The sequence below is a fragment of the Cynocephalus volans genome, chromosome 3, assembly GCF_027409185.1.
Source record: "Cynocephalus volans isolate mCynVol1 chromosome 3, mCynVol1.pri, whole genome shotgun sequence".
Lineage (NCBI taxonomy): Eukaryota > Metazoa > Chordata > Mammalia > Dermoptera > Cynocephalidae > Cynocephalus > Cynocephalus volans.
Window position 1 is genome coordinate 68,462,818 of NC_084462.1, and position 24,270 is coordinate 68,487,087.

The 24,270-nt window shown below is 40.4% G+C and overlaps 1 protein-coding gene across 1 annotated transcript in view; it reads right to left on the minus strand.

Moving 5' to 3' along the window:
- Nucleotides 1–1,118: 1,118 nt before the first annotated feature.
- THSD4 (thrombospondin type 1 domain containing 4) overlaps nucleotides 1,119–24,270 on the minus strand; it is a 195,605-nt gene continuing 172,453 nt past the window's right edge. Inside the window, exons 9-12 of the mRNA XM_063089730.1 lie at nucleotides 18,087–18,260; nucleotides 12,121–12,300; nucleotides 9,553–9,697; nucleotides 1,119–4,365 (exon numbers count right to left, since the gene is read on the minus strand). Of these exons, the coding sequence (XP_062945800.1) occupies nucleotides 4,223–4,365; nucleotides 9,553–9,697; nucleotides 12,121–12,300; nucleotides 18,087–18,260 (642 nt within the window). The 3' untranslated portion in view covers nucleotides 1,119–4,222. The remainder of the gene's footprint in view (nucleotides 4,366–9,552; nucleotides 9,698–12,120; nucleotides 12,301–18,086; nucleotides 18,261–24,270) is intronic.

Here is a 24,270-nt window from a genome sequence, read left to right on the forward strand (position 1 = left end):
GGCATTCTCATCTGAATGCTATGCACGATCGATCTTCTTCTTAAAGAGTGGTTCTGACAATCACAAACAAAATGTGGTACTACTCTCTTCTATCTCTTCTCCATACGCAGCCTAAATGTCTTGTGGGTTTTTTGTTTTATGGTGATTCCATCCCACTTTGACTTGCATTAAGCTTAGTCAACTGATATTCTTACATCTGCCCCACCTTGTATGTGTATAGATTTTTTTTTTTTAATCCAAAGGTAGGACTTTATGTTGCTTCCTAGTAAATTTTTAAAATCCAGGTTTTATTCTAATCTCCCTGATCTTTTTTGGATCCAGAACTGTCACTTCAGCTATTAGCTCTTCAACTTCATGTCATCCACAAATTTACTAATAAGGCATCTATTTTTCCATCCAAGCCATACTGAACATGTCGTATATGGCAAGGATCAAATGTTGGCCTCCACCTGCCAGGCTGATACAGATAATTTACTGTTTTGAGGCAAGTCATGTTTCTTTTTTTTTTTTTTACCACTTACATTTGTGTCTTCTTCCACATTAGAAAATTAATTTTCCAACTCTAAAATGGCTATATTAATAACTTTTTAAAAAGACACTGGTTTAGAAAGGTCCTAGTAATATCTGGATTTCTTTCTCTGCCACATACATGATGAAAATAAATTAAGCTAGTGTCTCCCATTTTTCATTCCTTTGTAAGGTCACCTTTCTTAAAAGAAAAAGTGTTGGTTGCTAAACACTTTAAGAAGTAGATGATACATACTCAAGGAAATGGAAACAAAACCCAAAGAACCCTGGGCTAGAAAGGTAAGACAAAGAGACAGAAGGGGACAGTTTTGAGAGCTCCTGTCACACTGAAGCATCCTGAGGGTGGGGAAGGACCTTGCTCACCTTGGGGTCCCTACCAGCTTGCATGCAGCAGGCGCTGAGCAGACCTTTACTGAACAGAACAGACTCCCTCTGGGGGTTGGGTTTACGAGGTGGTGGTTTTCTTTTCTATGATGAGAGCTGCAAGTCAGCATGATGCTGGCAAGACTTGACTGTAACAAACGGCCTTTGCCCAGTGCACAGGAGGCGCAATGTCCCTTTCCATAAGTAAAAGTAAAAAAGCAAACTAATTTTTGTTTGGAGCTTGGTTGACTTTTGTGACAAAATAATATAACAGCCCTACTATTACCTGATTTTAAATTTCAGAGCAGAGAATGAGGCAATCCAGTACACAGGGAAAAAAACAGTATAAAAATGTAAATTTCAGTTCCACTTGAGGGCCAGTTAAGGGAACATGGAGAGGACTGAGAAGGAGATGGCAGATCCTGGGAAGGAGAAGGTGACATAGGGGTGCTGAGGAAGGGGGCCGGGAGCCACCCTAGGAGAGCTTTCCTTAGACTCCCTCCCCAGGGGAGTCATCACTGGAAATACCCAAAGCCCTGATTTGACGTGTTGTGCTGGGCAGACAGGCATGTAGATGCGGAAATAAGAAACTAGGAAATTAGTAAAAATTGGATCTTTAAGACAAATAAATTGATAAACCCCTATTCTAGTAATTTATAACCTTCCAAAGATGAACAAAGTCCAAGAACAGCTCCTGTTTGTTGGAAGGAGAAAAAGACCCCTCGTTTAGGTGGTTTCCCTCCCTGGAGACCTGGGGTTGATCCATTTGCTCCAACACTATTGGCAGGGTGGTTATTCTCATGGGCGGATCATTGTTCTTTTACAGAATTGTTAGGTGACATTTGGGAGCCACAAGTCACTGTTAGACTTCAAAGAGACAAAGCCATCATTGAATTCTAGTCATGGGAATTCCTGAGTTGGAAGGACCAGAATGTTCACCTCCCACTTGATAGTAGAGAAATCTCTGTAACGACACAAAGCTCCCTGGTATATGGTGGCCTGTGCCTCTACTGGGTGGCTTTGGTAGCTAGAACATTTTCCCTCAGCTTGGGCTAAAGTCAGCCTTTGTCTCTTCTGCCCATTGATCTTGCCCTACACAGAATGTAAAGAAAACCTCTTCCAAGTAATCCTGCAAATGATTGGCTTGTCCAGCAAGATCTAAGGGCAGCTGCATTAAGGCAAAACTCCCTTGTGACCAGAAGCAAAGCAAGTAGTAAGACGGAAAGAGCGGGCATTGTCCAGAAACTGACAATATGCTGGCTTCTCTGGTCTCTTCTTGCTTGGGCAGCATGGAGTCTGGGCCTCTGCCAGGCTGCTCATCTGTAGGAGTTAAGCGACAGTCAAGAGATGGGCGGGGGGTGCTTGCCAGTAGCTCAGTTAGTTAGAGCATATATAACACCAAGGCCAAGGGTTTGGATCCCTGTACCGGCCAGCCGCCAAAAAAAAAGAAAAAAAAAAAGAGAGAGAGAGAGAGAGAGATAGGATGCTTTGGGAAATGGTGCCTGGGGTGCTCCAGAAAGAGAAGCTGGAAGAATATCCACAGAATTTCGGAGAGTCTGAGGTTAGTGGAAACCTAATGGAGTGTGTCAGACCGAGCTGGTAAAACTGCTTCCAAAAGCTGCAAATGATCATCAAATGAGCAGAGTTTCAGGTAAGAGCTCATGGGAGAAACTTAGCTGCTAAGAATCCAGGCTTGCTTTAAAAGCAAAATATGCTCAGGACTATATATAAGAGAATTTTCTATGAGTTTACAATTTGTTTTGCCTGATATTTTTCTTAATAGATGAAATACACGTTTTCCCCTTAACTGGTTTCTCAGATAGTTCCCCTTTCAATGTGAGCTGCATCTCCCTTCAGGCCGAGGCCTCTGGAACTACACAGTTGAGTGATGGGAATCGGGAATGATGGGGAGGGGCTCACAGCTCCTTCTCCCAGGCTGGCTGATTAATGCAGATCCTGGTGCTAGAGTCTGGAGGGCGGTGTAGGGATGGAGGTGGGACCACAGAGGTAAATCCATAAATGAAACCAGAAAGACCAAAGGGACAATTTCTAGAGTTTTTGCTAGGACAGATTGGCTAGACTTTCCACCAGGCGATGCACAGTTAGAAGCCTGGGAGAGATGGCTGAGGAAGGGCCCAGAGCACGGAGCTATGAGCTGGGGAAGTCTGCTCTGCCATAGGAAAGGCTCCGTGGCCACAGGAACCCTGACGTATGATATACAGGAGGAACATATCGCTTGGAATGGAATCAGAATTTCAGGTACCACTTTGGTCCTTCAGTGGCCTTCTTGTCTCATGGGACAGTTCTCCTAAGGATGGAGTTTAACAAACCCTACAGAGAGTCCTGCAACTAGGATCTGTAACTTTGTGGGGAAGGGAAAATAGGAAGAAACGTCTGAACCAGTGGAGTGCTGGGGATAAAGACTTGACCTTGGCTGGAGAGAAGATTTCGAAGGTCTGGGCTTTGTTTGCATTCTGGGAAACTTCTCAGCCTCTTCATTATAAATGAAGCCACATCCTTCAGACCTAAGGCTTCTGGTCAGGCCCCAGGCTGGTTATTGATAGAGGTGCCAAAGCATGAGGGTTTTGTGGTAAGACATTTGGGGTGGGGATTCAGCTCTGCCTCAGAACGGGCGAATATAACCTGACAGGTCAATTATCTGAGTTGAGCCTCAGTTTCCTTCTCAGCAAAATGAGGATAATTATTCATCTCCTGCATCCTATTCTGGGATGTGGTGAGATGCTAATGAGCTAATATCTGTGAATACACCTGCTAAACAATAAGGCACTATATTAATGTGAGATACCTGTGTCAGAAGGCGGGAAAACAGCCTAATGTCTTTGAGAATGAAATTAGGCACAGCTGGGCTGAGGTAAGAGAGGGAGGCACACATCTCAGCAGGGCTTAGTGAGGCTCTGGGATTGGGCGCTCATTTCGGAAAGACCAGTAGCACCAGGGACAAGGCAGCTCTTAGGCAGTGGCCCATTTGCTAACTTGGAAAGTGCCAGGATGGGAGGTGGGCTGAGAGCTGTATGTGCTTCCAACTGTGTGGTTTTCAGAGAGCACCATTAGGAGGTGCCAAGTCCCAAGGAAGGGATCCTCAGTACAGTACATGGCGATGCTTAAAGGACCAACCGTGGCTTTCGAGCATCCTGTGTACAAAGCTCCAGGGTACCATGAGGCACACTTTACCGAAGGCAGGGGTGGTGACTAAGTTGGCTGGCAGTGCCCTGGGCTGGGAGCCCCTGAAGGAACAGCAGCCAGCCAGGCACACTGCTTAGAGCTCCTGGGAGGGCAGGTCATGCTGCCCTGCTGACGGGGTGCAGGAGTGTTATCTGCTCCCCAGGAAGCCCCCGTGTCTGTTGGCAACACGGGTGCAAGAGGCACAGCAGGCAGTCTTGTAGTAGTTGTAGACACAGAGCCGCGCTTGGACCACCACGTTGCAGTTGTAGTACTTGTCCTTGCAGTTTTCATCTGCAGCGGAAGAGAACAAAAAAGACTCCCTGAGCACAAGAGGCGGCCTGGAGCACCGGGAAGAGAAGGGTGGGGACGTGGCTTCTGATCCTGGTCCGGCTGTGTATCACCTACGTGAGGTGGGAGTGTGGACTAAGAGCTTACAGTTTTTCTTTTTCTTTTTAACAATATAATGGAACTACATATAGAGAATAATTCCATGCTGAGTAAGTCACTGCTCAATTTAAGAACGAAACGTCACCAATACAGATACGTTCCCAGCGTTCATTCGATGATCCTCCTTTCTTCTCACCCCTCCAGAGGTAATAAAGTTCCAAATTTGGTGTTTATTACCCCCAAACATTTCTTTAAAACTTTGAGCAGTATATGATGGTATCCCTAACCACTATATGGCATTTACACCAGAAAAAAAAAAGATACACATTGTAAACATTCCTTGGCAACTTGCTCAACACCGAATTTGTGCAATTCATTCACGTGTAATGAATGCTCTAGGTCACTGATGTTCACTGCTGAATAGTATTCCCTTGCAAATATATTCTACAATTTATTTATTCATTTTCCACTGATGGACATTTAAGTTGCTTCCAATTTTTTTTCTATTGCAAATAATGCTCTTTTAAGGAGTTTTGTTACACTTCCTCTCTCTGGGTCTGGCTGGGTCATAAGATATATACAACATTACTAGATATGACCAGTTTGCTCTCCAAAGTAGGTGTAATTATTCACATTCCTGTCAATGGAACAGAAAAATTGTTTCTCCATGTTTCATTTTTTGCTGATCTATTGAATGTGAAACTGTCCCCAAGTAAGGGTGAACATATCATCATGTGTGTATTTGCCGTTCAAGTTCCCTTTTCTGTGAATTGCTTTTCCTATCTTCTGCCCATTTTCTAATTTAGTTAACTTTTAAAAAATGACTCATGAAAATTCTTTATATATAATGGATCCAATCTTTTGTTAGTTATATAAGTGGTCTTCAAAAAATCGAGGGAAAGATTCATATAATCTTTTGATTCCATTTTTCCACAAGCTTTTAGAAGTAGCCTCATATGTGTTGCCAATATCTTCTCTAAGCCCGTGGCTTTTCTTATCACTTTGTTAATGGTATTGGTTGATAAACAGAGATTTTTAATTCTAATGTAATTGACATTATAATATTTTCCTTTGTGGTTTGGAATTTTTGTTTCATTTAAGAAATACTTTCTTATGCTGAAATAAAACATTCCCCCATATTCACTTCTAAAAGTTAAAAATTTTTCTCTTCATATTTATTTCCTTAATTCACCAGGAATTTGTGCCTGTGTGTGTGTGTGTGTGTGTGTGTGTGTGTGTGGAGAGAAAGGAATTTCATTGTTTTCTTCCTCCGTTGATAAACAATTGTCTTGTGACTATTTATTGAATGGTTCATCTTTTCCCCATGGGTTTGTGATGCTATCTTCATCATATAGCAAACATCTTCATATGCTGGAGTTTACTTCTGGGCTCTCTACTCTGTCCCACTGGCTTATTTATCTATCCCTGTGCCAATATGTCTTGGTATGTGGTGGGGATAAATCCTTTAATATTGTTCATCAACAGAATTGCCTTGGCTATTCTTGGTTCTTTGCTCTTGCTCTTCTACATAAATTTTAGATGCAGTTTGTCAGATTTTTCTATGAAAAACCCTGTCCAAATTTTGATTAGCATTGCCTGAATGTATAGATTAATTTGGAAAATAATTGATAGTATACTTCTCAGCTGCTTGTTTTTTATATATTACAGAAATATATTTAGGTACGTTTTTGTATCATCCCATCTGCCACATTCTTTGTCAGTGTATCCTGTCCTACGTGCTGTAACATAATTTTAACTGCTTCCTTCTATTGATAGAAATGTAATGGCTTCCAATTTTTATAAGTTACAAGAAATTGCACAGTTCATTTTTAAAAATTAATTCTACACAACTTAATGAGCCCTATTCTGTGTGTGTGTGTGTGTGTGTGTGTGTGAGTGTGTATCCATACATTTTTTGAGAGCATATCTTTAGTATAACTTCCTAGAAGTGGAATTATTAAGTCAAAGATAATGAGCACTTTGTATCTTGATAGATATTGATAAAGTTCTCTTCAAAAAGATTACACCAAGTTATAAGTTGGAGTTTAATCTTTCCCCTACAATTTTGCCAACACTGATGATTGGCTAATTTTTAAAAGTTTGCCAATCTTATAGAAAAACATGGACTCCCATTATTTTTTAAATTTGCATTTCTGAATACTAGTAGCTTGAGCATTTCTTACACCTCTGCTGGTAGATTTGCTCATATCCTTTATCCTTAATGAAATTGGATCTCTTGTCTTCCTTTATTTAAAAAAAAATTAATTTGAGTGAGCTCTGTATAAGGGATTTTTAGTTCTTTGTCTACTTGAATGACTTTGATTTGATTCTAAGATGCTATCAATTGTAAGATGATTTAGTAATGGTTCTCTGGGATAAAATGAAAGATTATAATAATTTATGCAGGTTTCAACAAGCTGACAACAGCATACATTTACCCATGTATTTACTATTTTCTTCTTCAGCATTGTAATCAAAATGTGCCCCTGAGCCGCCTTTACCTTCAGAGTCTACACAGTTTCTTGCTGTCAGAAACCATACAGGATATACGCTGCATTTCCTAACTCTGGCTTGTGGTCTGGACATTTTTAGTAACTTTAGCTTTGACAGTATAATTTTGAGACATATCAAGAATACCAAAGTTTTCCCTACATTTTGCATTTTGTTAATCTCAAAGTTTCTCTTTTATCCTTAGTTAGACTTTACATAACTGGAAGCTAAACAATTATTCCTCTTTTAGAAGACAACACAGACAAATGCAGAGGATAAAAACAGAGTGGTGAGGGAGGGAAGGGGTTTGGGGAGTGATAGGTGGGGTAAAGGGCATAAAGAAAAATGACAGTTTGTAATAATGAATATGCTAATAATAAAAAATAAAAAAATTAAAAACAGTGGTAAAAAAATTTCTATCACATAATACTCATTAGAAACCTTTGACAAATATTTGACAACCCTTCAAAACACAGAAATTTGTTATACCAATCATTCCTAGCTTTGAAAATTATACAATCAACTCCAAGGATCTGGCAATTTCCACTACCTTTATTTATATTGCCTGAGACAATCAGGTAACTTTATGTATACAACTTTTCAATGTTGTGTTAAATGTAACCTTTTAAAAAAACAATTTAAGTCACAATTTGTAATCCAACTTTAGGTTTCAACTGTGTGGTGCTGCCAAGGCAAGTGAACACATCTGTGTGCATGAACCAGCTGTGGTAATTATATCACTATTTGTTTCTGGGCCTCCTGGCTGGACATTTTCTTCTTATATTGATTGTAACACATTCTCACAAAGTGTGTTTCAAATATTTTCTCACAGTCTTTCCTATCTTCTTCCTCTTCCTCTCTTTTCCTCCCTCCCTCTCTCTTCCTTCCAACTTGGGTTATGATGTCCTTAACAGAGATAAACATTTTAATTTATATTCTCACATTCAGCAGTAAAGCCTCTGGGTTTTGGGTCTAGCTTATGGTAGCTTTAACTAACTCCAAGATAAAAGATATTTTTCCTAGCCCTTTACAGAGTGGTTTCTATTTTTCAGATCTTTAATCCATTAGGCATTTATATTATTGGTATATGGCATAATGGAAGATTTAAGTATTTTTTTAAAAATGGATCTTCGATGCTCTCAATACAATGGAAGTCTCTCCTTTCATCACATACTTAACATTTGACCTTTATCATTCTTAACATTCCTTATATAAAGGAGTCTGTTTCACAATTCTGTATTGTAATATTGATATGTCTGTCTCTGCCTGTATCAGTACCATATAGTTTTAGTTTCTGTAGCATTACAATATGTTCAAACATATAGTACATACAGCTCCCCTCAGGCACCTTCTTTTATCATCTTCACAGTACTGAGTCTTCTCATCCAGGAATGTGTTAATTTCTCTATCCATTCACATTTCCTTTGATGATCTATATAGCAAGGTTTACTTATTTTAATTTTTATTTATTTATTTTTCTATATTGGCCTTATACACTTCTTGTTAATTTTCTTTGTTTGGAATTTACGTTTCTTTTGTTGCACTGGGAATGGTCATCCCCGAAACATTTCTCACTGGACACTGCTGGTACATAGGAAGCTCTTGATTATAAAGGATCTATTCTGTAACTGGCACATCTTTCCTAGGATAAGAAGGATGTTAGGTCACTATATTAAAACTTTCAGTTAGGCCCGTGGCAAGAGGCATCCACGTGTGACAACCTAGAGATATGTTAATGCACTGCCTTTGATATTACCCGACCAACCCTGGTAGACTCTGAGCAGACTTGGGGTGGGGTTTGGTGGCATCCCATATGCCTGAGGATGCAACTTCACCCTCTAATACCTCCTTTCTTTGCCCAATCAATGTGCAAGCCACCTTCTTTGGTTTTCTGACTTCAGTTCCCTTGCTGGGATTGGGGCCCTTCCTCATGAACTGTACCCCATGAGAGGGCCTGACCTCCCTACCTCTCACTGATGCCTTCCTCCAGGGAACTGGACCCTATTTCAAGGGTGCAGGTTGGGGTCTTCTGAATTGCAATGCTGCTGTTCCTTGCAGGACTCCAATCTCTGTGCAGCCTAGATTGTCCCGCTGTCATCTCCCCCTCCTCGAGTCTAGTCACCGAGTCTCCCTGGACGTTGAGCCTGTGCTATGCCCCTCAGGCATCGGGTTACACTCTCCATCACTGTCTCTACCAGTTCATGGCTTTCTCCTCTTCCTCCTTCTCTGCCCACCTGTTGCTGAGGTCCCAGCGTCTCCTCTCATGGTCCAGTCAACACCAGTTTGCACATACCATTAAAGATGAAAATTTACTACTCTGACCTTATGGATGATAGAACCAAACATTCGAATGAATTACCATTTTAATCAATTCACATTGAAGTTTGTCTTTCAGTGGGTGGCTTGGATAGCCACTCATGCTATGCACAGTCATCCTAAACTACAAAGCTTCTAATGCTGAAAGTACTTTGACCCTCTGAACTCCATGACTGTGCACAAGGTCACGGAGAGACCCAGATGGGTTTGGCATTTTCACACCAGAGAATTTGACGGAGCTTAAGAAAGAAGAATCTCTTCTCCAAGATCAGAATCCCTACTTACCAACTTCAGGGACACAGTCCTGAGGGTTACAAGATTCTCTCTCTTCTGGTTTCAACTGAGGGTCACAGAGATTACTTAGAGTCATGTCATCTGACAGACACCGCACTTCCCGGACCCGGAAGCCACCCTGGCAGCTCTTGGAGCACTGCAGGGAAACCAAGGGAAAAAGTCATTTCTTGGCACCTCACTAGCTCAGCACACTAGAGAGGAAGATGTTGAAAAACTTAAAACATCCCCCAAAGGAGAGAGAATATTAAAACCAACCCCCACACACCTATTAACCAGCATCAACCACTACAATTCGTGGGCAATTGTGTTACATCAACACCCCCTCTTTCCATTCCTCGCAGTATTTTGGAGCAAATCTAGACATCATTTTGCCTCTTCCGTAATATTTCAATTGATAACTCTAAAAGGCAAGGACTCTTAAAACATTACCACAATACCATTATTATACCTAGAAATTAACAATAGTTCTTCAAATACTTATTCAGAGTTCCTACTTCCACTTATCTTGCGAATCTCATAGATTTTTTTAAAAAATCAGGATCCACATCAGACCTACACGTTGCCCTTGGTTGATATGTCTTTCACAACTCTTAACCCACAGGTTCCCTTCTGTTATCTTTTTTCCTCTTGCTCTTAACAATAAACTTGTTGAAGGAACTGGGTCATTTGTTCTGCAAAGTTTCCCGTAGTCTGGATTTTGCTGACTGCATCCCCATGGTGTGGTTTAACGTGTTGCTCTGTTCTCTGTATTTCCTGGTTTGATTTCTTTTCAGTGAGACCGCTTCACAGGGGGTGTGTAATTGTCTCTCTCTCGGGAATGGTAGCCTCTGACGCACAATGCCCAGATCCATTAGTTCATCTGGGGTTGAAAAACAGTGAGATTCTAATTCTGTCATTTCTTCCTCCTTTATTAGCAGGAAATCTTTGATAAAGAATCCTCCCTCCCTGACCCTCCATTTACTCTTTGGTTACCCAGTGGGACAGCTTGTTTAAAAAAGACAGAGTAAATGCTTTCTTTCCCTTTATTTACCAGTTTTCAGAATAATGAGTTGGCTCCCTAACATCATGTCATGGTGACCTATTAGTTTTTTTATTATTGTAGACTTATCACAAATGGATAGATTTAAATATATGTAATGTGTTCTATTCATTCTATCATAGTTATTTTTCTTATTGATGCTCAAACTGTCCCATCAATGGTTAGCAGGCTCTGGAGTCCAGTGAACATGAACTCAATCACCATTGAGAACTTTCTTGCTGGCTGGTTTGAAAAGATCTTCCAATCTAACTTATTCATGAGCCGTCCCAGATCTGGAAGCAGCCATTCCTCTAAGAACCCTGGTTCCTTTTAGTGGAGAATGGTATTTCAGAACCACATTCTGGATAAGAGTGTCCTTTGCTACTGGGTTCGTTATTGTTTCTAGGGTCTCTCAGTGTATGAAACTAGGAAATAATTTTTTTAAAAATAAGTTAATTTGTAAGTTCATACTGATACTTCCAATTCAAATTTGGGACAACGAATTTTTACTTAAACTTCTATTTTTTTTTTCTTTTTAAAATCTATATCTTCTTTCTCCTAAGTTGAGAATCCTACTTCTTAAGGATACTGGGGATAATAGAATTATTCTATTATATAATCACCTATTTACGTTATCACACGTTATATACCCAACCATGGCAGAATACAACAGTATCACCAAAAATAGAATTATTGCAAACAGTACAAACAATTTTCTGCAGTGATTTTTGTCCCCAGGGATGGACAGTCAAACCACTATGTTTTAAAGCCACTTGCAACAGTGCTGATGGATATACGTTAGGTTAATTTGTTTCACTGCATTTTCAGCTTTTAGAGATTGCCTTCTTTTTAAAAGTTTGATTTTATAATTGTCTCAAATATTTACTTAGTTCCAAACTCCCAATTTGTAAAATTAGGCATATTCAAAGAAGTCTAGCTTCCATCACTGACTTTGCTATATAGTAACGAATTATTACATACTTGTTTGTTTATTTACTTCTAAACTTACATATAGAAAATTCCACTTTTTGTGGGGTACAGTTCTATGAGTTTTGACAGATTCATAGAGTCATGCATCTCCCACTGCAAATAAGACCCGGCTGTAGTCACATTTGTCCCACCCCATCCTCCAGCAATCCTTGATCTGGTCTCCTGTCTCTATAGCTTTTCCTTTTACAGGATGTTATATAAATAGAAGCATACAATATGTAGCTTTTGAAGTCTGGCTTCTTTTACTTAGCAAATGCAAATCTCTTAGCCAGAGTGGGCCAGACTTGTTTTTTTCAAACAAGATGCACACTAAAGCTTGAAAGTCACTGCTTTAGGGCCTCTGCAGTTTAGAATTCAAGACTGCCCAAGCCTCAGGCCTCTCCACACCAAGCAGACTGAGTAGGGTGTGCCAGCAGTGACTGATGTGTAAGTGGCCACAGACTGGAATCTACTCTAGGGCTGGGCCCAGTGCCTGGCCCAACAGTACCTATGGGAGGACAGCAGAGGAACAATGTCCTAACGCCATCTCAATCAAGAGCATGATGACTTACCATGCTCCATTCTGTGTTAAACCATTTAGCTCCACAAGGCTTGAGGTGGCAGGATTGCTGGCTGGGGGGTCTCTCCAGGAAGGAACATTCATAGGGGTCCAACACTTCAAAGTTGTCTGCGTTCTTCCTAACACAAATCACCTCCCTCTGTTGTGTCCCACTCCCACACTCTATGGAGCACTGGAGAAAAGAAGCAGAGAAAGATGGGTGTCACGTGATGGAAAGGAGATGAGAGCTACTTTCCACCAACGGATGTTTATGATGGACATCGTCAGTCCTACCACCAGTTCAGTGAGGAAGAACCCGAGGGAACCTGGAAAATGTTTCTGAAGGAGAATAAGTAAGTGTGTAGATTCCAATTTTCCAAACCATTCTTTCTCCAGAATTGAGAGGAGGTGCCCTGAGTTGTCACACCTTTACGATGCTGCTAAGATCACGCTGCCTTCTGTGCTGAGAGTGAAATCACTTCCCTTCTCCTCCCCTACAAGAACACACCAGCCAATTAATTTGGCTATTCCTGTCCAGTAGACTCTGACACCTCTCAGAGGTGTTCAACAATGAACTGATGCTCTGGTTTTATCTGCTAGTCTCTTAGGGGGTGGATACTGTGAATGATTTGGCCTCCCAGAGCTTGCACACCTGTGGATGGAGGGCTGATTAAAATTCTTTGATCACACAAAGCTGAGAAGACAGCTCCAGACTTGGGACAAAGTCCCCTGGGGTCAATTCTCCCCTCCCCACAGGGAGGCCAGCAGGAACTTTGACGGTGGAGTCTAATCCCCTTATTCCCTAACATGGTGCTGAAGCTCACACCCTGGGGTAGTGCCCACAAAGAGGCTAGTCAAACAATTCCATGTGCTGACACATTTCGTTAGTTTACAGAAATAGAGCATATAAGTGTTTGCTCACAAATTATCCTATTTAGTACACATTACTTTGTACAATGTTTTTGGTTCATGTTTGGTTTACTCAATACTTTTTGATTAAAAAAATTTAAAGCTGTTATCTATATACAAAGACACTTCAAAAAGTTCGCAGAAAAATGGGATGAAAAGATACAAATCTTTCTATGAAGTTTCTGAAGACCTCTCATAGTTTTATGGACTTTAAAGAATCTACTACCTTACTTCCTTTATGAAAAACCTATCACAATGTCTGTAGCTGAAACTCTTAATATTAGTTTTGTTGTCTATATGCAGCCACATAATCAAATCAAAACAGAGAGAAAGAAAAATACCTATCTACAGAAAAAAAGTAAAAAAATCCCCAAACCAGCAGACAATGAATTAGTCTCACAGGGCGTTAACAGCTGTAGGCCACCACTATCAGCCATTTCTGCTTTGTCTATGCCTTCTGTTTTGCCATCTTCATAGAATCCAGAAAACTACACGATTTCATAGTCTGATTTTACTGTTTTCTTCCATCTTAGTTTATGTATTGATCTGGAATATATTCATGTTTTGTCCTTTTCTTTCCAATGCTGCAGGCAATGGAAGACTCAGAAGTAGGAGAAAAGCTACAGGCCCGGACAGGCAAAGGTCTGGCCTCTCCTGCAGGAGGAATGAGGATGTGTGCTGGGGACGGGGAGGGGCAGGGCAGAACACTGGATCGAAGTCAGGAGACATGGAGACTAGTCTCGCTGGCGTCACTAAAGAACTCTCTGCATCTTTGGCCAACACATTGCACTTCCCTAAGTCTCTGTTGTCTCACCTGCAAAGTGAGGGGTTTAGAAACATGATCTGAAAGACCCCTCAATGTCATGAGATTTTACATCTGTACTGAGTGTTTGGCAGTATTGCAGAATGCAAACCTTGATCAAAACCTGAAGTTGTCTTCTGCTATTTTTGGAAAGTCCTTGAAGAGATTAGGTAATAAAGGGAGAATGAGCATTTCTCAGCCTCCTCCTACTGTAAATGCTGAGAAGCAGCAGAATATGGGTGTCTGGGAACCACGGAATGAATGTCTATGTGTGTGGGAGGGGTATTTGTGTGTGTGCATGAGACAGCATTTGAAAACAAGAGAGGGCATTCATCCTTCGTGGGCCAGAAATCATGGGGAATCTTTGAATGGTGAAAGACAGATGAGATCAAATTAAAGGAGAAAACCAAAATGGAAAATGCACATAAAGGTGAGCCCCGGGATGATGAGTGATCAGCCAAGTTACTGGCCAGGAGCAGCCAGGCTGTCCTGACTGTGCCAAGGAAGAGGAAGCAGTGCGGTACCTGCCTCTACCCGGAGCACTCACATGAAAGGGAAAAGTGAAGCTATTTTCAGATATTCAAGAGCTCAGAAAGTTTACCTCTTATGAATCCTATTTGAAAGACTTACTTGGTTACGGTCTCTTACAAAATGAAAAAGAACCAGAAAGAAGACACAGGATACAAAAGCCAAAGTTGGCAAAGACACCAGGAAAAGCTATTATTAATAATGGGTACCAGGTTTCTTTTTGGGATGATGAAATTGTTCTGGAATTAGAAAGTGGTGATGGTTGCACAACTTTGTGAATATACTAAAAACCACTGAATTGTATACTTTAAAAGGGTGAAGTTTACGGTATGTGAACTATATTTCAATGAAAAATAACCTAGGGTTGGAGGGCGGGAGAAAGCTATTTTAAAATCTAAATCAGTATTTTCTATAAAATGAATGAACAATAATCTGGAGTTTAATCCAGATGATCTTTTTGCAGGTATTGTAGATTGAGAGAGTGTAGGAAACTAAAAGGCAAAGGCTTCTGTTTTTTTTAGGAGAGGATGTGGTTACTGGTAACTTGACACGGATAGACACAAATGTATAAAATCCTGTGCTAAAAAAATTTGAGTGTTATCATTAGAAGATAAAAATAAGATTTATAACTTCTAAAACATTAGAGGTGAAAAATGAAATAAAAAACCCTGACCAATACAAATGTGTGGAAAAGAAAGAGGAAAGAAATGAGAAACCACAGCAATGCAAAACACAAAATAAGATGGCAGAGAAAGGTTCAAACATATAAGTGATTACAATAAACATGAATGGTTAAAATTTAACTCTTAAAAACAGAGATTTGTAGACTGGGTAAAAAGAAAGACAAAGAGAGTCCTGTATACAAAAAACACACCTTAAAATACATAGAAAGTTTGAAAATTAAGACATGACAAAGATATACCAGGTGAAAATCAACAATCAAAAATCGAAGCTGGAGCAATGCAAATATCAGATAAAATATAATTTATGGGGAAAAGAAGACCAAGTGACATTTAATAGTGATAAATATTTTCAATGAGAAATAATGACAAATATGCATGTTTCTACACCTAAAGAGCTTCTGCAGTTGTGCTTTGATGGATCACTGATCCAAGGTTAGATGAGAAGGGCGATGTCTGCTCAGAAGCTGGTGGGAATAAATGCAATCCAGACCCATGGCAGACAAGATGGCTGCTCCTGATGACTAGAGTATGAGACCTCCTAGAACTAAGACAATCTGAGAACAAAGTAAACCCAGAATTGACAGAGAAGGGAAATAATTCTGGGCACGATCAATAGACTTGGCGGAAAACCTTATAAATAAGAATTGTGTTACTTTGCCTCCAGAATAGAAGATGACTCTCTAAATTTGATACACTCCTAGTTAGGTTCCAGGGATCTGGGGAGCGTTGGGTGGGCTTTTTCACAAGCCTCAACATGACTACTACTAGCACCCGAGCTCACAACTTCTTAGTGAGTCTCTTCCCTTAAACCCAAATGAAAAGTCCCAGGGGAGGACTCTGTTTGGCTCAGCTTAGGTCACATGCCCACCTGTGGACTAATCACTGTGACCAGGCTGTTGGGGTGTTCAAGATGCTAACTCTCATTCAAACCACACAGTTGGAAGGAACATTTATTTTTATATTCTGAATCAGTTAATGTTCAAGACTTACCTCTCAAAAAATAAGCATGCTCTATTTCATCTTCTTTGGGGATAATGTCAAATTCCCAGGGCAGGCAGGTGCCAGCAGACTCTGACATCCTAATAAACCCAGAACCAAAACTTCATCCACATTCAATTATGTCCTCACCCTTTTGGATGACAGGGCAATAAATCCTTCATTTCTAATCTTAGCAGAAATAAAGGCTGCCTTCACCAGGGTTCAAACCACTCTTAGTACTCTGAGGTTATGCCTAAAGTCAGATGGAGGCCCATATGCAAAAAAGGCCCCGAGTCCTGCTCCCTTCTCTTTTGAGAACTGTAGACATGTGAGTTCAATTGTACTGCTTTTCTTCACTGTGTGCGACTGTTACAATTTGTTACTATAGTCTCACATAGGACTCTCCCTGTTGCCATAATTTCACGGATATTTGGTATAATTGGTGTCCCATACACAGTCATCTCTGAATTATCTTTGGGGCTAAGGATGTAGGTATTTTGCTACCAATAATGAGATAGAAACTGCTGGTAGAAAAAAAAAAAACTGAGAGAGAAGGGTACTAATATTTATTAAGTACTTCACACGTCCCAAACAATGGATAACTTCCTTTATGTATAGCATCCTATGAATACCTCATAATAACCCAACGAGGCTGGTATTATTATCCTCATATCCAGATGAGGAAACAGACTCAGAGCGGTTGAATTACTTGCCCCAAGCCAGAAAACTAATGAGAAGCAGAGCTGGGATCAGTTATCAAATGTATCTAAGTTTGGTATTCACTAGAGTAGCCCTGGAAGTATGTGACTTCTCTTTTTCTGAATTCGCTGTACTTTACAGGTTAAAGAACACTAAAGGAAATTTGAAAAGAAAACACTTCCCCATGCTATTGACATAAAAAACTGTATTTTGAAGTAGAGAAAATAGGGCTCATATATTTTCATATTCTATTTTTCACTTGCCATTATAGACTGCACTTTTCACATCTTCCAAATGATCACTGTCATTATTACATTATGATTTGCTGAGTTATGATATACCATAATATCCCTAACCATCCTGCTGTTATAAATGTCTCTGCTGAAAAAGTCTTTTTTCTTCTGTTAATTATTTCCTTAAAATAAATTCCCAGGAGTAGGGTGGCTGGGTTAAGGCAAATGAACATTTTTATAGTTCTTGACTTTTATTGCCAAATTGCTTTCCAAAGGGCTTGTATCAATTTACAGTGACAAGGCAGTCTATTTTTTTCTCAGGGTCTGTTTTTAAAGCTACTTAAAAGAAATAAAATTCTATATGGAGCCAGAAGTCCCGATAATGTGTAAATCATGATCATCAGCCAAAAAGACCTTGAAGAACAAGCCAGCCCCAGGAGCCAAATGCTAAGGGGCCCAAGAACTCAAATACCAACGGTAATCATTACAGGGCAAGAAGAGGAGGTGATCTTTTCCACATTTTCTTAGGGGGTTCATGTTCAATTTTGGAACAGTGAGGAAAAAATAATTCATCAGTTAATTCAGTGACTGCATTAAAGTATTTGGTACTATCTGCTCTTTATAATGAGCTCCAACGTTTTACATTTTTGCTTCTGACACTGTCAAATACAGACAAAAACTGGCTTTATTAACAGTAAAAATAGCAGCAGCAGCAGCAGCAGCAGCAGCAGCAGCAGCAGCAGCAGCAGCAGCAGCAGCAACCACTTGTCGTTTACTATGTGCCAGGCACTGTGCTGCATACTTCATGTACATTATTTCACTCCTTCTAAAAACAACCTGAGGTGCTGTCATTGCCGCATTTAACATACAAAGAAACCATGCCAGACCATAAGCTCCCTGAGGGTAGGGATACTCGTTTTGCTCATTGGTGTAGCCCAAACGCTTAGATGGCAGATAGTAGGTGCTCAGTGAATACTATTGACTGACAAGGCTCCAAGAGCATAAGTAGCTTCTTCAGGGTCATGGGTAGGCAGTGGCACAGCTAGGATTCAAAGCTGAGACACCTAACACAAAGTCCTGGTTCCTAACCCTCTGCCATGCTGCCTCTTGCCAGGGACAGATAGACCATCCTGTTCTGGTCATTTACCTGACTCCAGCTCCCAGCGAACCACTCCACCTTGCCGGTGCAGGGCCCATTGTCACACGGGGTGGCCTCTGCAGGCCGGTTGTTCCCACAACCTTCCAGAGGCAGGCTGCTGACGTGGTTGGTCATGCACACCACCGAGCGTGTGCGCACTCCAGCTCCACACTCCGCCGAGCACTGCGAGACAGGAGGAGGGCACATTAGAGCAGAGGTCCCCGCGGGTTCTGAAGCCACTTTCAAATGATGCAAGGGAGGGTGGCATGCCTCATTTTCCTACCAACCCTTTCCCCTGGAAATATCTAACAACTTCTCAGTCATGGCCTACTCCATTATGGGATATCAGTATGGCAACTCCCCATCTTAGATTTTCTGGGACAGTCTTCATTCAAAATATCCTGCCCACTGCTGTGATTAATACACTTGTACTTGTCAGACTATTTTTTTTTTTTTGGCTTTTGTTTTCAAAAATATATTCAGCTGAAGAAGGCTGAGTGCATGCAAACTCAGGCGGGCTGGGTTGGGAAAGGAGGGGAATTAAAGTCTGTCACCTCAATGTTGCTGCCTGATATTAAGGCAAATGGTTCTAGTCCCTGAAGGCAACAGCCGTGAGAACACAAGTACTTTAGAAGCTGCCTTATTTTGCTTCTCACCCTACATTTTCAAACATTTTCTGAACAGCCTCCTCTGGTGTCCCACAGATACTCTGCATCCAACATGTACATCTTCACCACCATTACTATTCCACATCTTGATTTTTTTTTTTTAAAAGATGACCGGTAAGGGGATCCCAGCCCTTGACTTGGTGTTGGGAGAGCACCACGCTCTCCCAAGTGAGCAAACCAGCCATCCCTATATAGGGATCCGAACCCGTGGCCATATCAGCACCACACTCTCCCAAGTCAGCCACAGGCTGGCCCCACATCTTGATGTTTTGATTTATGTTCAAGTTTTTACCTGGATTCAAAAGTTGACCATTCTTCTGCCTTCTTGCTTCCACATAGGTCTCGCTGATTCTAGTTTAACCACATTTCTCGTATCTGTCCGATCCCTTTCTGCCCGTGGTTCCCAACACCATTTATATTCTTTCCCCAGACACTGGTTGCAGGTTCTTGCTCAGCCTCACTGGCTTTTCTAATGCATTTGGCTTCCAGGTGTTGAGAACTCCATGCTAGCTAAAAATTCCCTCTGATGCCATCCCATTCCTAACAAAATTCACATACTGACTCCCCCAACTGGCCTTAAAGGTTTCCTACAATATATGACAACTGACCCCTTCTTCTAGACTATTTTCCCATTATTCTATCCTACATACCTCACACTGGACAGAGCCAGAGTGGCTGCTATTCCTGGATCACAGGAAATGCTCACAGAGCCTTTGCCCATGCCATTCCCTCGGCCTGGAATGCTCCTGCCCTTCCCCAGGGCACATCAGAATCCTTTAAAGCTCAGCTCACATGCCAGTTCCTCTGTGAAAATTTCCTTAATTGCTCAACCAGAATTCTCATGGCTGTCAATATTCTGTTTTCTTCCTTTGTATTATAGTTATCTGTGTCCTGCTTATTATTATTATTTTTGTTTTTCTTTATAGAAGTAGGCTTGGTGAGGGCAGGGACTCTTGAATCATCTTTAACTTCTTCTCAGGTTAGCACCTTACTCATCAGTGAATCATGAATATCAATTGAATAAATGAATATAGCCTCAGGACCACCCTTGCTCATTTCTCTTATCAACACTTTCTTTGGCACATGACTAAGTCCATTCTGTACGTTTGCAGGGCTTGTCTTAAAAGCAGAATCAATGTTTGATTTCTACCAACATTACCATTTAAAAAAATAAATGAAAGAAATAGAATTTTAAATAAAATTTAAGAAGAGGAAAAAAATCCTGCCAACCCCATTTTCTTATCAAAATTTCCATTTTTGTATGCTGCTGTCTAGTTTTGTAAAATTATAGCCCAGCATGAGTAATCATTTACATGATCATTGCTGAGCCGGGCCTGAATTCTCAGGGAGGAAACTGCCTCTGGAGCAAAGGGCTTGAAGGAGATCAGGACATGCCACCCAAAAATACACCTCTTTAGCATATCAATCATTTTGAACTGAAGACAATTGAGCAATAGCAGATTCAGGAAGGGATCTCTACTTTACCCCTTTCTTCCTAAGAGCAGGGCATGAATTTCCCATGAGAAAGATGCCCTCCCAGTACCAGGAAGAAGAGAACATTCTTATCACTGGAGTTGGGGAGCTGACTCTAGATGAGTCCACATAAACAAACCTTAATAAAATAACCTTTATCTTCTATTAGTTTCCCTCATATATTCTTAGTCATTTTTCCACAATTTACTGTCCGTCGAAGCCTCAAACCCTTTTCCTTTGTCTAATCACATCTCCACAATTTATCACCCTTTGTTAAAGTGGTATATAAGCACTTGAGCTTAACTGCTTCTTTAGGGTTTTCACTTCTTTCCTAAGAATCCCCCTCTGCTACATAAAAATATTAACATCATGTAAAACTTGTATGCTTTTCTTCTGTTAATCTTTTGTTAAGTTAATTCACAGGTTACTGTCAGAGAATCTAAAAGGATAGAGGAAAAGTTTTTCCTCCCCTGCAGGCTTACACACACTTTTCCCGACTTTTGCTGTATTTGTAATGTTATTAGAAATCTAAGACAATGAATAAGTTAAAAAAATTTAGGTTAAAAAAATTCTTTGTTAAAATAATTGGGATATTCTAGGCTAAAGGGTTTTTTTTGTTTTGGCCATGTATAATTTGGTCTTCTTCCTAACATTAAAACTCAAGATATTTAAATTCTCCTGCAAAGGATGCAAGTAAATCAAATCTCAGTTACCTTCATGTTGCAAACCCTAAGAATGTTTCTTTCCAGATAATTTCCCTCTGACTAGCTACCTTAATTTTCTGCTTTCCAAACCAAGTAATACACATAGCCCCATGTGCTTAATTTAAAATACAAATGTTAAGGACCACGCTAGTGCCAGTGGGAAGACATCACATGGATGAGGCCTGTGGAGGAGCTTCACTTTATTATACCAACTACAGCAAATACTGCAATAAACTTAAATTTGAAAGGAGCCACCCACACAGGCCCAGGCCCAGAAAGCCTATCATCAGAAATTATGTAGCAGCGACTAACCTTCAGAGTGAGGCATCAAAACACACCCATTCACTGTTCCTGAAGGAGCTTCCTAAAAGAAGGACCAAATCTGCTCTGGTAGTCAGAAAAGGACCTGACTCCTAATTGAACTTCGGGGCTGATAAAACACAGAAACTCATGGAATTCCTAAGCAACCCTCCGGCGAGGATTGCCTTCTCATTCCAGCAACAGTTAAATGCTAAATTTGGTGCAATTGGCCCCTCAGGGACTATAAGGTTCTAATGACTATTCTTGAACTTCAGTTTTATGCATCATTTTCTGAAATTTAAATAACTCAATATTTTTTCTTAATTTTTTTCTTGGAAAACTTCCTTGGAAATTAGACATTACAAAACTGAGGCTGGTGGACTTTCTAAAAACTTTTTTCTGTTGTGATTAAAACATAACACATGTGTTTAAACCTGTCATTGATTTGTAGAACTAAAAAGTAAATGATACTTCCATCTGATAAGGTCCACTCTCAATTAAAAGTAGCTGCAAAGATGTTTTTAAGGTGAGTCATTAGGCCAGAAGAACTTTATAGCCCTAGAAATTTAAGAGAAGATTCACATTGGATTTACAACCTCAATGCATTTAGTAGAGACGAATTAATTTAAATTGGGCAACAGGATACACTCTGGAGTGTTTGTAAACTTTAACCTTATATTTTTTGGTCTCTCTTTCTCTCAAGCTCATTGAATTAGAGGCTGTGTCTCACTCATGCTCACCACGAGTGATAGGTGCTCGATACATATTTATTCGCAGTGAGGAAAAATTGCAGACTAAAGCTTAAGAGTGTGGTTTTTTACATGAAGCAACCACTCCAATGTGGAAGACTGCCATCAGCTGGTCATTCCAGGGCTGAACCTTTTGTAAGACCAACTGGTGGCTCAAAGGCCCAGTACAGACATGGAGCCTAAGAAGAATGAAGCAGCCCACAGAAAACCCCACCATGCCAACCTCACCTAGGTCATGGGTTTTAATGTGTTATTCCTTCATGCTCACTCAGCAATGCTACAGTTGAGGAAACTGAGGCTTAGAGAGTGAGCAGCTTGCTCAAGGTCAAATAAGAAAGAGGTGGTAGGCACAGAAATGATGCCAAAGCCAGGAAGCTTTCGTCAAACCCAGTAGCACCTTTCCCCTCATCTGTTCTAAAATAAGCATGAGCATTTAGGAATAATGATATATTCTGGGGGTATATAAAGCAAAAATTATTTATTTACATCATAGCATCAAACTTACATGACTTAAAACTATCTTTTCCAAAAACAACAAAAAAGTTCAATTCTCGGAAGGGAAGAATAAAATGCCCTTCCTTGCTCTATTTGTAATTTTAAGTCAAGGGCTAGATTCAGCAAGTACTTATGTTAAAACACAAAGCAAAAGTACATTAAGGGGAAATTTATGAGTCAACATTGGAGTGGAAATAGCTAGTGTGGAAATCTTTAGAAAATCTACAGGTAGAATTTTATCGTTCTAAATAAACACGGGAGACACACAGAGGAATGAACCATTGCAGTTTTCTTTTTCCCTAAATAGTTGCTTTTTCCTGTGTCTGAGCTCTGTGCCTTTTCAGAGAGTCGCAAATGTAGAGAGATGGAGCTAAATAACTGTAAAGAATCACTGCAATAAAATGATTATAAGAGCTCTCTCAGTTGCTGCTTGAGACTCTGAGTTGAAATAATCTTTCAGGAGAGAAATTTGCCAAATGTATTAAGAGTTCTAAAATCATTCACAACATTTGGCACAATAATTCCACTTCCTTAACATTATTTTAGAGAAATAAGGAAGATGCATATAAGGATTTATGCATAAGGACATTTACTGAATATCCTTTAAAATATCCTATATAAAATTGTAAAAAATTAGAAAAAAACCCCAAACGTTTAGAAATAGGGGATTGATTCAATTATAATAGTTCTATAATACCTTATTATTATTAAAAATCATGTTTTATAGGCTTTTAACACCATAAAAGTGTTTACAATATATAAGTGAAAAGAGCCGGTGTCAAGATTATACATACATTATGATTTATATCCTTAAAATATGTATGAGTAGAAAAAGCTTTATATGTAAATTATGTATGAGTAGCAAAAAGCTTAGCAGTATAGCTTAAAAAATCTCAAATTATTATCTTTCAGTGGAGAGATTTGGGGCATGCTTTTATAAGAGTTCATATTTTTTTGTAATTGTGTGTCACTTTATAACCAGAAAAAATTTAGCATTATTAAAAAAAATCTTTCCAGTATAAAAATAAAAGCCCAGCATCATTCTTGTCATGCATTTGCTTTTCCTCTAAATTCATCAAGTTTACCGTGAACACAAACTAAAGCACAAAAGAATCAGTTGAAAGAACTAGGAATGTTGAGCCTGGAGAAGTCAGGGAAGGGGTCCCCAAATGGCCCTAGGGCTGCTGTGTAAGGGGAGGGCACTTAGCAAGAAACACTTTGGCTCAACATACAAAGGAAACCTCCCAACACCTGGAGCTATACAAGAAATAGACGTCATTGTCTGGACACAGTGAATTTCTGAGCCTGGTGACCTATGTGAGGGACGCTGCAGAGGATTCCTCACGCTGCAGGGAGGCTGACCAAAGCGATATCGTGTATACCTTCCAGCACTGTTTCCACAACGCCATGGGCTACTGTTGGGGCTGGGAGTTTTGACAACGGGGATACAGGAGCAGAATTGGGGTGAGCTCTGCTGGACTTAACTTCAGGGGCAGAAGTCTGTGTCAGTGGCCACACCTGCAAGGCAGCACTTACTCTCCATTTGGTTCCCTTTAGTTAGAGCCACACAGTGGCTCATCTGGTACCCATTATAGTCTACTCCTAGGACAGGGACCATAGCTGGCTCTTCATTGTAGGAGCTCTGCACCCAGGGCTCTGCATCTGGGGACATCCGGGGGCTGAGGGGCAGGGACTGCATGCCATGAGGTGTGGGGGGTCCACAGAAAAATGAATCACTACATGACAATCTCCAGGGTGACCTCTGAAGGTGGAGCGAAGGCTGCATTTGCAGGTCTGTCCTTCC